This window comes from Acanthisitta chloris, unplaced genomic scaffold (assembly GCF_000695815.1).
Source record: "Acanthisitta chloris isolate BGI_N310 unplaced genomic scaffold, ASM69581v1 scaffold40080, whole genome shotgun sequence".
NCBI lineage: Eukaryota > Metazoa > Chordata > Aves > Passeriformes > Acanthisittidae > Acanthisitta > Acanthisitta chloris.
The window spans coordinates 21114-34937 of NW_008652963.1; the positions used below are offsets into that span (position 1 = coordinate 21114).

Consider the following 13824-nt stretch of genomic DNA (forward strand, 5'->3'; position numbering starts at 1 on the left):
TCAAGTGGCACTGACATAACCATTTGAGTTATTCACACCTATGAACATACAAAACATAGAAGCATCCACTTCTGGCTGACCTCAGCATTAAAATTAATAGGCTAATTTGTCTCTCATGCTCATGTGACTTGACTGTAACAAAACAGAGTAGACCAAGACAAGAATCTGCAGATTTTTCAGACTATGAGCTGCACATTTCTGAACATCAAGAGAAGAATGTGCCAGACATCATGGTAACAGGTAACCTTTACTTTACTTTCTATAGAAGGTGTAAAGTCCAAAGTTCCATCACACTATTTCTTGAATAATTAACATTTCGTATTGCTAGCTTTTATAGCAAGTCTATTTGGGATAGCATACATTGAAGTTAAAGCTTTTGTTACGAGGTTGATGGCTGCAATGCTACCTGCCAGTGAAGACAACACAGCCACATGTGCTCATATATAACAGAAGTGCTTATTTAATAAAATTAAGGTGCATTCAGGACCACTTATAAGTCAGCTCTTATAATAGAGCTTTACCGATACTATTTGAAATGAAACTTTGTAAATAAGGTGATAGGAAGGAAAAGTAACAAAAAAAAAGAAAATTAAGATTAGAAAGACATATGCAGAAGGTATAAACTAGAAAGTCATAAAGATTTGAGGAAAGCTGACTGCAAAAGATTTTGGCTGTGCAGAATATTGGAGAGTATCTAGACCAAACAAGTGAACTAATTTCAGGTATGACTTACTTTCTTTTGTCATTACTTTTTCTATATAGTATGTGAGAGCATGCACATAAATTTGAAGTCTTCACAGAGTTTTCATGTTAAGTAAGCAGAACTATCTGTCTGTCACTAATCAGTGGTAAACAGTATTTGCTGTGACAAGGTAAGTGAACAGCAAGCCATCACAAGGCCACATACCTAAAGGACATTGAGCCTAGTCCTCTTCAGGCACCCAATTTCTCTTAAAAACTGGTATTTCATGTTTAGTGCCAGTGCTGTTTCAGCTAGACTGCATGACCCTTTCCTGTTCTCCCACTTCTTCCCTATTATGGCAGCACACCTGTTTCTGTGGCTGTGGGGTCAGCTAAACTGGGAAAGTAATCAGACATAAAATAGAGGGTAGTGAGCATCTTTGCAATGTAGCTATGCTAGCAAATGTGTGTGGGGGCAGGAAAAATGGCCAGAGATGGGCTCTGTAAGCTGCTGCTGTTGTTGCAGACCAAGTGTCTCTGTGGGAGTACAGGTACCTGAACACCTTTGTGACTCTTACCTCAGAGCTCCTAAAAGCCTAGTTGATAAAACACTTGCTTAAAATAGCTTGAATATTCCACTCACTTATTGGTGGTCAGATCAAAAGCTTCAACAGATGCAGTAAGGCCTTCTTCAGTGACACCACCTGCAATGACAATCTTGCCCTTATGGATAGCTGTTCCAAACATTGAGCGAGGCACTTTCATTGGAGCCAAGTCTCTCCAGTCTCCTTTCTTGGGATTATACACAAATAGTCTATTAGTGCATTTCCTGGGAAGGAAAAAGAAAACCTGTGATCATTTCTTATGAACTTCTGGCTTGTTCCAAGCAAGACCTAGTTGAGGTGGTTTGTGTGGGTTTATGTATGTCACCTGTCCTCCCCTGGAGATTCTGTATCTAATCTGGGAATCCTTGCCATGTCTACAAAGCACTAATCACATCCACAGAACTAAATCAAATGTTAAATTCTCCTTGCATTACACAGGGCAGCAATTTCACTATACCTCGGAGGAGAAAGATAACATCCTTTCCCAGCATACTCTATTCAGATGGATTTGTGGATTCAGATGGATTTGTAGGGCAATGGTTATAAAAGGAAGATTATGATGGGTGTTTTGGCTGATTTGACAAACGTGTATCTTAAATATCCCCTGTACAAACACTGAAAAATTACCACCACGTGTTCAGTGTGAGTGAAAAACTTTGATTTTCCTAATGTTATACCCATTAAGATATAACAGGCATCACAGGTCAGAAAACTGGAAAACCTGAGACATGGCACCTAGGTATTTCCATCTGAAAGGAAAGAATACTTCCAGTGAGGGTCCTCATAGCTATGTATTACTAATGTGTCTGCAGTGTAAGTAAAATCTGCCTTGGAAATAGGTATGGTCATTAAAATAACAAGTTGGGATTACTATTTATATGTAATTTACCTTACCACAAAAACAACATCCTACATGCCATAATGTGTTCCCCTCTGCCAGACTGTTAGCAACCTTAATCCAGGGATGCAAAAAAGGAAACACTGATTTCTGAGTGTGAGGATGTATAACCTATTAAGGACCAAACAAATAAAGTTAGAAATTTTCATGAAAAGACTTAAGAGACTTACTTATCATCAGTTTTTCCACCAAGACAATATATCAATCCATTGTTTGAGATAGTAGCATGGCCATATACTTTGATGGGTAGTTTTTTGATCTCAGCCCATTTCATTCCCCTGGAACAAGAAGATCACCATTAGGCTCTTTTAACCAACAACAGGTCATCTACATGTCCTCAGTGGGCATAATTGAATTTTAAACATACACAGGGTCATAGCACAGTACTGAATCTAGTGACTCCTCAGTGCGAAGGTCCTTGCCTGCTATTACATAGATCTTGTTGTCTGACTCTCCCAGCCCAAAGAGACACCTGGCCGACGGCAGAGGAGGAAGGGCGATCCACTCACCAGCGATGCTGTCCAGCTAAAAAGAGCATCAGAACAGGAAGAGTTAGGACAAGCAAAGAGTAAAAATCTACACAATGTAGAATTTATGTAATTGCACTCAGTGTCTCTCAACAGTAAATTTGCTTGCCTGAACACCCTGCCCTTCTCTCAGTGCAGCTAACAAATGATGACTTCTGCCCATGGTGCTGAGATCTAGCAGAGTCAGTGCCACACAGCTAGCTCTCTTTGCATCTGCTCACCCTCACAGAGTCTCTCTGCTTCATTTTTAAGCTCTTCTTCCTTGTTTAAAGGTCCCTCACTCCCAGTTCCCTATCACATGTTGGAAAGAACAAGTGGTTCTTCCTGCCTAAGGGAGCAGACACTCCTCCCGTTTCACACCTGTACGTTTAGCTAGTTGTACTCATTGCTACAATGAGATTCCAGACATGCTCACACGGTTCCTCTTAATGATCATGAAATATCACATGGCAAATGGCACAGATGTTTCTTCTGCAATCCCAATAGCAATAGATGTGATGTTTCATCACAAATACCCTGAAAAGCTCACAAGATCTCTGAAGACACAATGAATAAAGACTTCACTCTTAAGTAAAACAGGCAGGCACTGCAGCTCCCTTGGCAATAATACTGAGGTCATTCCTACTGAAATACTCTCATGGTTGTCTTAATTCACATCCAGTATGCTGAAAACACCTAAAAGGAAGCAGCAGGAAGACAGAAGAAAAAATAAAAGAGTATTTTCCTAGAACTGTGGTGCTTATTTTCTGTTTTGATCTGAGAACATGCAATTGAACCTGAATGATTTCTACTATCGTAAAAGATTATTTTCCCTCTTCTGTTGCATATAGGTTTGCTTCATGTTGGGAAGGGAAGGGGAAGGGGTGTGTATTTGTATGAGTGTGAAAGCAAGAGAAAGTTCAGTCAAAGTAATCAGTTCTGGGTTTAGCTCTGTGACATCCAAGTATGTTCCACAGTGGAGGTTTCAATGCTAAAATGCATCTCCCACACCTGACAGACCACTCCTATTGGACAGCAAGTTTTACTGCAACAGTACAATGTACCTCGTGGGCATGGATTTCCCCAGTAAATGGATCTGGGTGGTGTAATGAGAATATGTACCTGTCACAGATCACAGCTTGCTTAGTGCAGCACTCTTGAACATGACATACCTACTGCTGACAGGGCATCAACTAGTCATGCATTTCGAGCCAGTGGCAGCCCTGTTCTCTCCTAGGTTGTGAGCTACCAAATACAATGCTTCACTGGTAGAGAAAGGAAGATCAGCAAGTGAAAATTGGTTTGACACCACATTAATATTATAGGAGGAACAACAGCCACATAAGTAATGCAGTCAAGTATTTTAACTATAGGGAATAGCAGCAGCAAGCAAGCTTGAAAATGACAAGCAAAAGAGCAGGATTTCAGGAAACAGATGTAGACATAACAGTTGGAATTGATCATCTTAAAGGTCTCTTCCAACCTTGATGATTCTATGATTCCAAAGCAGGATTCTGGAAACTTCATCAATTTTTAATCAGTCTTGAGCTTTAGTTTTTCAGATGCCCCTTTCTAGCAGCCTGAGACTTAAGACTATCCAGTTCTGAACTATATATACATTATGACCTCAACATATTATTTCTATTAGAAGCATATTTCTGTAACAAGTTTTGCACTTCAGTGATTAGTGATTTACACCTACATAAGGAAATAGTGTTAATCCCTCCCCAGCGACTGACTTCCTTCTCATAGACGTACCAAAGGCCTGAAACTAACTCTTTCATGGTGTGTGAAATCAGTGACCCACACTCCTATAAACAATATTTGCATTTTTCCATATCTGAAGGTTTTAAAATTCTATCACTGCTTATCACTGTGCTTTATTTCATATTGAAGCAGGACCTACTTTTACTCTTCTACGCCAATGTGTCTGAAGACGGGACATGGCCAGCAGCATATTGCACAATTCATCACAGAATAGTTAAAAGATCCCCCAAAGCATGTAGCTAAAAACACAACAGACTTAGTTTATGGTGTAAGCATCACGAATTGTATTATTGCTAATTATTCTGAAATACTTTGTGGAGTTAGTGTTGGTATTAATCAGCCTCAGACAAAGATATAAAATTACACTCAGTTCAAATATGGCATTTAGTGTACTCACACCAACAGTTTGCCAAGGAAAAAACCTTCTGCCTCTGAATGACGTATTTTAGAATGTCCTTTAGCTTTCAAATGTAGATATGACAAAAGGACTTCTGCAATTTTAGTTACAGAAGTCAGACTTAAAATACTCACATTACTGCTATCATATAAGTATTTCAGAAGCCAAAAAAGAAAGGTATCTCATTAGATCTAAACTGGCTAAAGCACTCCAAATTCCATGGAAGTTAACAGAAATATAGAAAAGGTTTTTTACAAAAACATTACTGTGCTTTAATTTAGATATCTGTACCAGGAAACATCTGGGCCTTAAACAATGAAAGCCAGTGCCTAGGTAGAATATATTAATTCTTTTAATATTTTCTGATATCTCACCAGAAGTTGATCGTGAAAGAGGAGATGCAAGCCCCTCAGTTTCATTTCTCTGTCTGAGACAGGAATAGCTCTCTCTCAATATTTATCTCCATCACCAAAGAAACTAGACAACTCCCTTGCAGGGACTCAGAATGCTTTTCAGGAACCCTTATAAGCAGCTGTTACTGCACCAACAATTATAAAGCTTGTACCTGGAAGAAGTATGACTGGAAAGGCTGATCCTTGTTCTCCTCTTCCACATACAGTCCTCCAACAATGTAGACCTGATTTTGTTTGGTGACTATACTGGAATGATTTCTGGGAATCTGTTCTGCCAGGGCTGCCAGGTAGCATTCGTTCTCAAGAGGATCATAAGCTACTGCAGCAGTGTCATTAACCAGAAGAATTAGGTCTTTAACGAACATGCCATGCCTGGGAAGGTCATTTAGGTAGCCAGGCAGTAAGTCTTCGTCTCCTACATCACCGTTCACCTCCCCTTTGTTTGACTTTTCTGTGCTTTTGCTAGAGTCAGGCAGTTTTCCAGCAAAAGCATCCTTAACAATCTTTACTTTTTTCTGAAGGTCTGAGTTGCTTTTAATTATATCATCCTTCTCAACCTGTTCTTTGAAATATTTTTCGGGCATAAGACGAAAACGTATGCAGTCAAAAATCTCCCCTAGGCTCTTTACTCTGTTCTCCTTGTCTGTTCGGACCCATCTCATCACTGCTTCAAATACCAGTTCTTCCTTCTCTACATTTAAGCTGTCAGGTGAGATAACTGAGATCAGTTCATGTGGGGCAAGCTGCAGGAAGTCCTCTTCTTTGCAGATCTGCACAAAATGATCTGAAACAAAATCACGGGCAGAAAATGCAAGTCTTGGGCAATCAAGCAGAACACCTAACCGAAGGATGGCCAGACAGTTACCAACAGCAAGTCTCTTCTGGAGGTAGGAGACGCACACAGTGAACACAGAAGGGATCTGAAAGCGGCTGGCCAAAGCAAAAATATCCTGCACGTTAGAATCATTCAGATCAATACTTGCTGAATAAAGGTATTTGACAATCATATCCAGGATGTTAGGGTCGACATTATCTAAAACTACCTCCTTCTTTTTCTCTTCATTTTGCTCAGATAAGAAATACTCACGAAAATAAGGGCTACATGCCGACAGAATCAATCTGTGGCAGGGCAGGCTTCTGTCACCAGCTTTTAGAGAGCAATCTATAAACTTTTTCTCTTCGAGCAGTTCCTTGAGGCCATCCTGAAGGAGGGTGGATTGGTAAAGTCTGAGCTCTTCAGTGAGTTCCCTTTGGGAATCCATTTTGCAAACACTTGGGAAAGGGGAGGGAGCAGAAAGCTTTAGCTGTTGTCTGTCCAAAGGTCTGTCTGTAAAAAAGGCAGACCAATGTGCTTTGCCCTGCCTGAGGCCTCTGCAACTTAATCTCGCTAGTTAAATATAGGTACATAGTCTTACAGGTTGGAATTTAGGATGGATGGTTTGGAAAAACAGAGTTGCTCTTGCAGCTGTCAAAGACTGAAAGAAGCAACTGTTGCTCTTAGTCACTATGGTCAGGTTTTGCCATCACTCTCCACACTGAATCAATAAGATTACGTGCAATGTAAAAAATTATTTGACTTAGTAAAGACAGCAGAATCTGACCTTCAGTGAGACAGCTATGAGCAAGATTGTACATATGCATGTTACTAAATATTCTGAAATAGAAACATTTTTAACCGAGTTGACAGTTGCAACTACTGTTAGCTTTTTCTAAGTTGCTTAATACCTCTCATTGCTGCAGTCATAAACATACTAAAAAACTCCAGAACGTTGCATCAATTGTCTACGCTCTCAGATTATTTTTTTACATAATTGTATGTAATTTCTTCAGATAGTAAGACCTTGAAATTAATTTTGAGTATCTTCGTAATATCCATTTGGTTGAATTTATTTGTAAAGCAAATCCTACTGTTTAGATATAAAATACATGTTATTCAGGTAAAGTTCTGCTTTCCAAAATAATTCAAACTGAAGTCTCCACCCACATGGCAAAATGTTCTTTGAATGTAATGGAAACAGGATCAAAATGCAACTACTTAAATGTAAGGTATAATGTTACCAAAGTTTATTGAAATAATGACTGCTTTTCAATACAGGTAGCATTTCATTCAAATATACACCTTGGAATATTTTTTACAACCACAAATATATTAACACTCTAGCTACTTTACTATCACAGTCAGCTGCTAAAACAGCAGCTGAGAGGAGAGCTCATTTGACTTTTTCCATTTATAGAAAACAGCGCAGAGGTCTTATCTCACGAGAAAACATAGTAGCTGTGTCTTCCTTTAAGCAATAAATGACTCATTTCTCTTGGACACATAATATCATAAAAGGTCTAGTGACAGAGAAGCTATTTATGTGTATGCACCTTTTCTAGATCATTCCTTTTAAAAGTGCTCTAGGGAAAAACTCAACAAAACAACTGTATGAGGATATCTGGATTACAATCAAGTACTTGGAATGATATGTACTGAACGTTTAACAAAATTATGAGACATGAAAACTTATTTGGAACAGTACTGCTTTTTCTTAAACAGTACCACAGCAGTGACACAGCCAGTATGCCTAGATACAACATGTTCTGTGTATGACAATATTTCTGTGTTGCACAACATTAAACAAGTTATAGAAATTTAATTTAGACATAACCATTATGGGAAAGTACATCACTCTATATAATAAATTCATGAATGCTTTAAATTGAGCACCAAACTACATACCTCACACTGCCCTGTCTCAAATAGTGGTCTTCATGTACAGGGGAAAAAGCTTCCTTTTCTGACACAGTTCTAGACAAAATGACAAGCAGTGGCTGGGCCTGGCAGCCAGTGTGTAAACACAAGAACCATGAATTTGTAAACAAAGGGTGGCTATCTGCCATAGAATGGTGGCCAAAACACCATGGTGGACCCTGTGCTGTTAGGGGAGGAGGGAAGCAGGATGAGATGGCTGGTCCTGCCAGATACAATCCTGAAAACACCTGTGCTACAAGTGTGTCAAGGTCTGCAATCAGTCACTCACAAAGCAGTCTGAAAACATGGGGCATGACATGTTACATACTGGCAGCTGGAATGCAATCCCAGCCACCATGCACATAGTGGGAAGGGACTTCCAGGTGCTTATAGCTTGACAGAGAGGGACTTCTCAGGTCCTTACAGCCTGTGACCAGAGGAGGGGTTGGGGCTTCTGGGGCTCGTGGAACAGCTGCCTGCCTGCAGGGGACAGCACATCTCCCCCCAGCTGTGGCCTTGGCCCTTTGGTTAGAGAGTGGCTGTCCTCCCACTACTTACACAAGCAACGTAATAAAAGCAAAGCTTTTAAGCATACAGAGTTTTTGAATGATCCTTCCTTTATGACATAGCCTGAGGGCATATTATGTAATATTTGTCTGCTCTTTAGCTTTGCCATATTTCTTCTCTGCTACTCTGGTATTTCTAAATTCTCTTCTACAGATCTCATAAACCTACTAAGAACCGAGTCCTCCCTTGCTTAGGGAACAAACATGTGCCAGTCTGAATCAGGTCATTACTTCCCAGAGTCCCTGGAGTGTGAATCCATCCTTTAGCTTCTCTATTGCCAGTCCCAGTTCTTCTGAAAAAACAGGTTCCCGATCATGTTGCTTTTTTGAATGCATGAGATAAGAGAGAAAATAAAGGTACTTTTTAATTTCATTATTCCCTTTTAACAACACAAATTTGATAGTATGAGAAAAAGGTGTTCTTACCTTGTTTTCATCAGCAAAGTACGCCTGCAAAAGAAAGCAAAAAAGAATTTGCAACCTTGAAAACAATATTCTAAAACCCAAACCTGCTAATAATTCCTTAGAGTCAAAACTGTATTTGCTAAGTCTTCTGCAACAATCCAGTCCGGAAGGCTCTTACTTCTGTTTAGTAAACAAGATCAGAGTCTTTTCTATGCTGAAATAATTTACACAAGGGTTGTATCAAGGGTTGGTGCTTATTTTTTCATTAAATACCAATCTTTGAGTTTTCCATCACAATAAACAAAGATTTTCAAATGGTAACATTTTCATATTGTAATTGTTACACTGACAAACACTTCATAGAGAAAAAAATGTTAATATGAAGACAAACTGAAAGTATCCTGATATCTTCCGCCTCAGGCAGCAGCATTCATTATTCAAGTTCAAAAATTAGCTTAAAATGTGTAATATCAAAATTCTGTTAACATCATAATCTAAGAAATGAACACAGAGTAGCTGAACAATTAACCAAATTCTTCTACTCAGAGATGTGGAAAGAGATACCATCTTTCCACTCTGTGTGTGTGGAAATTAAGGCTCAAACTCTTCAGGATATCACATCTCTGAAAATATCCTCAGCTCTGGAAATCTCTGGACCAGAAGGCTCTAGATCTTATTTACCAAAAAGAGCCCAATTTTGCTTCAGCTGCCCCTATGGACTGGTGAGGGGCAGCAAACAAAGTGTTTTCCTGCTCAGATGGATCTCAAGCTATACACGACTCCACAGAACAATGTCAAGTGTTCATTCATGGAATACTGGTGTGTAGCCACTCCCTGGGTCCTGGACAATCTGTATGTCTTCACAGCAACCACCTTCCAATCATTTACAGCTTCCAGTTACTGTTTTAGAATAGGCAAAGCACAGTTATTTAACCAAGGTGACAAAGACACCAATAGAGCAAACAGATCTTCATTTAAGGGAAAGGTAGATCTTCAAATAGTTTGAGTAAAAATGGGCAAAAATGAAAACAAAAAAGGAAAAAACCAAGGAAAGATGGAAAGGAAAAGACAGGAGCTTATCTGCATTAGTAAATGACAGCAAAATTAAAAAAAGTGAAAATAAGATTGGTGCTAGCCCTGCTAATTTACAAGACTTCAGAGATTAGTAAGAAAACATGCCAGTTGTCAATGTGTCAAGGGTAGCACTTAGAAATATGTGCAGTCTACCCGTGCAGTCAGTCACAGTCAGGTGTCACTGGGCTGCACAGTAAATTTGCAAACTCTTCAAAAGAAGGTTATCAGGCAACCTAATGCATTTCAAAGTAAACCTTCCTGAAACAGCGGGAGACATACTAGTACAAAATTATTGCTGCCTTTCTACAAAAGTTTCAAGTTTGAATCTTAGATGAATGTTGAACATATAGATATCACCATCTATTAATCTGCTCCACGAGAAGGAAGACTTGTTTTGCTATAATTTATCTGATTATATTATACTGCTGGTTTTCAAGCTACTCCTGATTTTCATGTGTTGAGAAACTACACACAACTGTTCCTTTAAATACCTACTACTATTTATTTTGAGTAATAGTTTGTTCTTTAGTTAAAAATTCATAAACAGAATAAATTCCTCTAATAATCAGGATGTTTAATAAAAGGCATGTAGATGTGTTTTAAATATAGAAAGTACAGTTGCAGCTTATTTTTAATAGACTATTACAGCTGCACATTGCTTGCATTTGAATAATCAAACCAGAATTATTTCATTTTTTTGTTGTCTGTGGATCTGCTTACCACAAAAGCATCTGTATGTTCATCAGATTCTATTTCCACATCATCTGGAACCTGCTCCACTGTTAGGTCTTCAAGAGGTTGAGGCTGCAAATTAAAACACTGAAGTAAGTAAATCCACACATTGGTTTAATGTATTTTTATTGCTGTTAACACAGTATTGTATCTAACTCAAAATAAGTAAGCAGAGTACCTTTTCTTCCATTTCATAATCCACTCCAAATATAGGATTAGCTGAATAAACTTTGTGAAGTGAATTAATCTCTTTCACTGCCTCCTGCAGTTTCTCCACTGGGTCTATTTTAAAACCAAGTACATATCCTCCACTCTACATAACCAAGAAAAAAGAAAACATCAACTTATTAGTGTCAGTGTTTCTCTATGAGCTTTTAACTGTTATCCCATTATATAAAAGGTGAACAAATTTCTTACACAGAAAAACACAAGCAAACAAGGCTGGGACAAATTCAGAAGTGATGTCAGTGACCTATTCGTAGCTACTCAGCAAATGTTTAGTCTGCTAGACCTTGATGTTGTTATTAAAGATTTCAGATGCACTTAACAATAAAATCACCGTTAAAAGCATTTCTGATTAAGGTCAAGTTGAAGAAAAATAATTTTGTCTCTTACAGCAAAACAGATACACAAATGAAAAAGATTTAAAACAGTTGTCTTAATTAAGGGTATTTAACTAGATCCCAAAGATAATCTGTCAGAAGCCACTGTATTTTACAGTTATTAACTAGTCATGCTGCCCTATTGTTGCTTTGCTTAGAAAAACTGTAACTCACAATAGCCATATTGACCTTAACATATATTTTACACAGTGCAAAGAGAACTAAGTTTTCCAAAGGCCACACACAAGGCTAAGTACCTCAAAAGTAGTCCCATAACATTTCAGAATTACAGAAACACTGTATAGAAAAATGTAATCAATAAAAAGAGGCTATTATAGCTTCTTACCTGCTGAGAGCTCTCTATCACAAGTGCCAAGCCAAACTTGGAGTCTCTCATTTTTATTGAACGCTAATAGCAAAGAGGTAAAAACTTAGTTTAAAATTTTGGAATTATTTGATAAAAATATGTTTTGTTTTGTTTTTTTTACACCGTACTAATTACAATTGCTGGTTCTGGAAGCTTGGCTCCCAGCACTCTCTCCCATTACAGATCTGAATCCTTGAACACTCGGGGAAAAGTGTTTTCTACTAAATACTTGTAAAATTTGAAACACAAGCCATTTTCAACACCTGTACCCATGCATGAAAGCCCCCAACTAGCCTGGAGAGAGAGAAAAAAAGAATCTACCCTGTGGTTGATCTGCTAAGACTAAATTCCTCCCTGAATATGGGATATGAAATGTTAATTTTGGTGACCTAGGAGTTTTAACTGAAGACATGAACATTTGCCTAATCATTTTATAAACAATTGTTTTAAGATACTTACAATTTGTAGATATGGTATGCTGACATTGAAGCTGTCATTCATACTTGCATGCCAAACTATTCTCACGTTAGTAATAAAAAATGCTCCCAAATTTCCCTATTAAAGAAAAGGTGGGTTAAAACTGCTTTTAAGCATAGAGCCTTTTTTTCCAAATGTGGTGATTCTTGCTATCCACTTATACAAAAGCAAGGTACTGCTTTGTATTTCATTAAATAGATGCCTGGTTCTTTCCCACCAGAACCAGTCAAAATGTTTCTACTGATTGCAAGGAAGCAAGATCCAATCTTTAAAGGATACAGAACCTGAGTAGTGAAAATAGCTGGGAGTACCTACTACTGCAGCAGAGCAGGATCAAATTACAGAACAGCCAACCTCATGGGAATACACGAAGCATCAGAGAGGGTTCTTAACTGTACAGATCTGGAATTGGCATACAGCATAAGCATAGTGGCATGTGGGTTAAACTTAGGTAATTGTGGAGATGTGTGCCAAGGGAATGTAGAGGAAAGAACTTTTTAGCTTGTCAGGATGAATCATATTTCCATTCTGGACTAAAATTACACAGACAGAAATATCATCTCCCATTTTGTTTAATGGCTCCGGGAAACACTTGCAACTAATGCCCTGCAAAATAATAAATGTTTTCTATTTTTATCTTAAAGTCTTTATTTTTACTGGTTTTAAGACAGATTCCTATTTCAATATTTTCAACTTCTAGTAATCAAAGGACAATACAGTCTTAATGCTGCAGTCAAAGCTGCATGTAAACATACAAATATTCAGCAGAGCACTTTGTAAACATGAGTTTATTTCAGGGTGATATGGAGCTTTAGACTTGTCAATATACCTTTTTAATAGGAACTGTGTATCTACTTCCTTGCATATTGGGCAAGTCATGTGGACTTCAGGTTGCCAAAAAAGAGACGTTGTTGTACTGAGTAGCAAATACATGGGAGCAGTTTCTCTCCATGCATCAGCTAATGAACAGAATTGAGGGTAATTCCTCTGAGGTTACCAAACTATGGTACTACAATTGCTAGATGAAAGATACAACATTTTAACTTGTCTATAGTCAACACAGTCTCATTTTTCACTATACCTGGTCACTTGATAAATTCCAAACTCCACTGATTTGATCATATATTTGTTCCTGTGGTAACAATCTCAGTTGCTTATTTTGAATCAATGCACTCCTCAGCTTCAGATCACGGTACATTTTAGACGTTTCGTAAGCTCTGCAAAAGAGAAAAAATACACATTACAGTTCAGTGTTTTCCATCCTTTACTGTTTAGCACAGATATGAAATGCTATACATTTGCAACTTTCCTTATCACATGTTGCACAAAAATGAGAGTACTATTAAAACTTCAACATAATCCATTATATTTCACTTTACCTGAATGAAATTATCTTTAAGGCTTTTTTTAACTACTGTTCTGATGTCCTGTATTGTTCCATGTTTATACTATTTCCTCCTTTTCCTTAAGATAGTCATCTCCTAGGCTCTATCACAAAGCCTAAGTCCTCTGGGTTCCATGCTATCCATGGCATGGACATCAAGAATCCTTTACTTTTCAGTGCTGGTTAAGTCACAAACACCCTATATATATATATATA

General features: G+C 38.1%; 2 protein-coding genes across 2 annotated transcripts in view; both read right to left on the minus strand.

Annotated features, from left to right (window-relative positions):
- The window catches only part of KLHL41 (kelch-like family member 41), a 9011-nt gene extending 2337 nt beyond the window's left edge, over positions 1 to 6674 (minus strand). Inside the window, exons 1-4 of the mRNA XM_009078958.1 lie at positions 5420 to 6674; positions 2552 to 2709; positions 2355 to 2462; positions 1325 to 1510 (exon numbers count right to left, since the gene is read on the minus strand). Coding sequence (XP_009077206.1) covers positions 1325 to 1510; positions 2355 to 2462; positions 2552 to 2709; positions 5420 to 6529 — 1562 coding nt within the window. The 5' untranslated portion in view covers positions 6530 to 6674. The remainder of the gene's footprint in view (positions 1 to 1324; positions 1511 to 2354; positions 2463 to 2551; positions 2710 to 5419) is intronic.
- Positions 6675 to 8670: 1996 nt separating this feature from the next.
- Positions 8671 to 13438, minus strand: BBS5 (Bardet-Biedl syndrome 5). The gene is made up of 7 exons (XM_009078969.1): positions 13306 to 13438; positions 12207 to 12302; positions 11727 to 11789; positions 10957 to 11091; positions 10767 to 10850; positions 8994 to 9017; positions 8671 to 8888 (listed from the first exon to the last, which is right to left on the minus strand). The coding sequence occupies exons 1-7, from the start codon at positions 13420 to 13422 to the stop codon at positions 8787 to 8789; spliced, it is 621 nt and encodes a 206-aa protein (XP_009077217.1). The 5' UTR covers positions 13423 to 13438; the 3' UTR covers positions 8671 to 8786.
- Between the last annotated feature and the right edge of the window lie 386 nt (positions 13439 to 13824).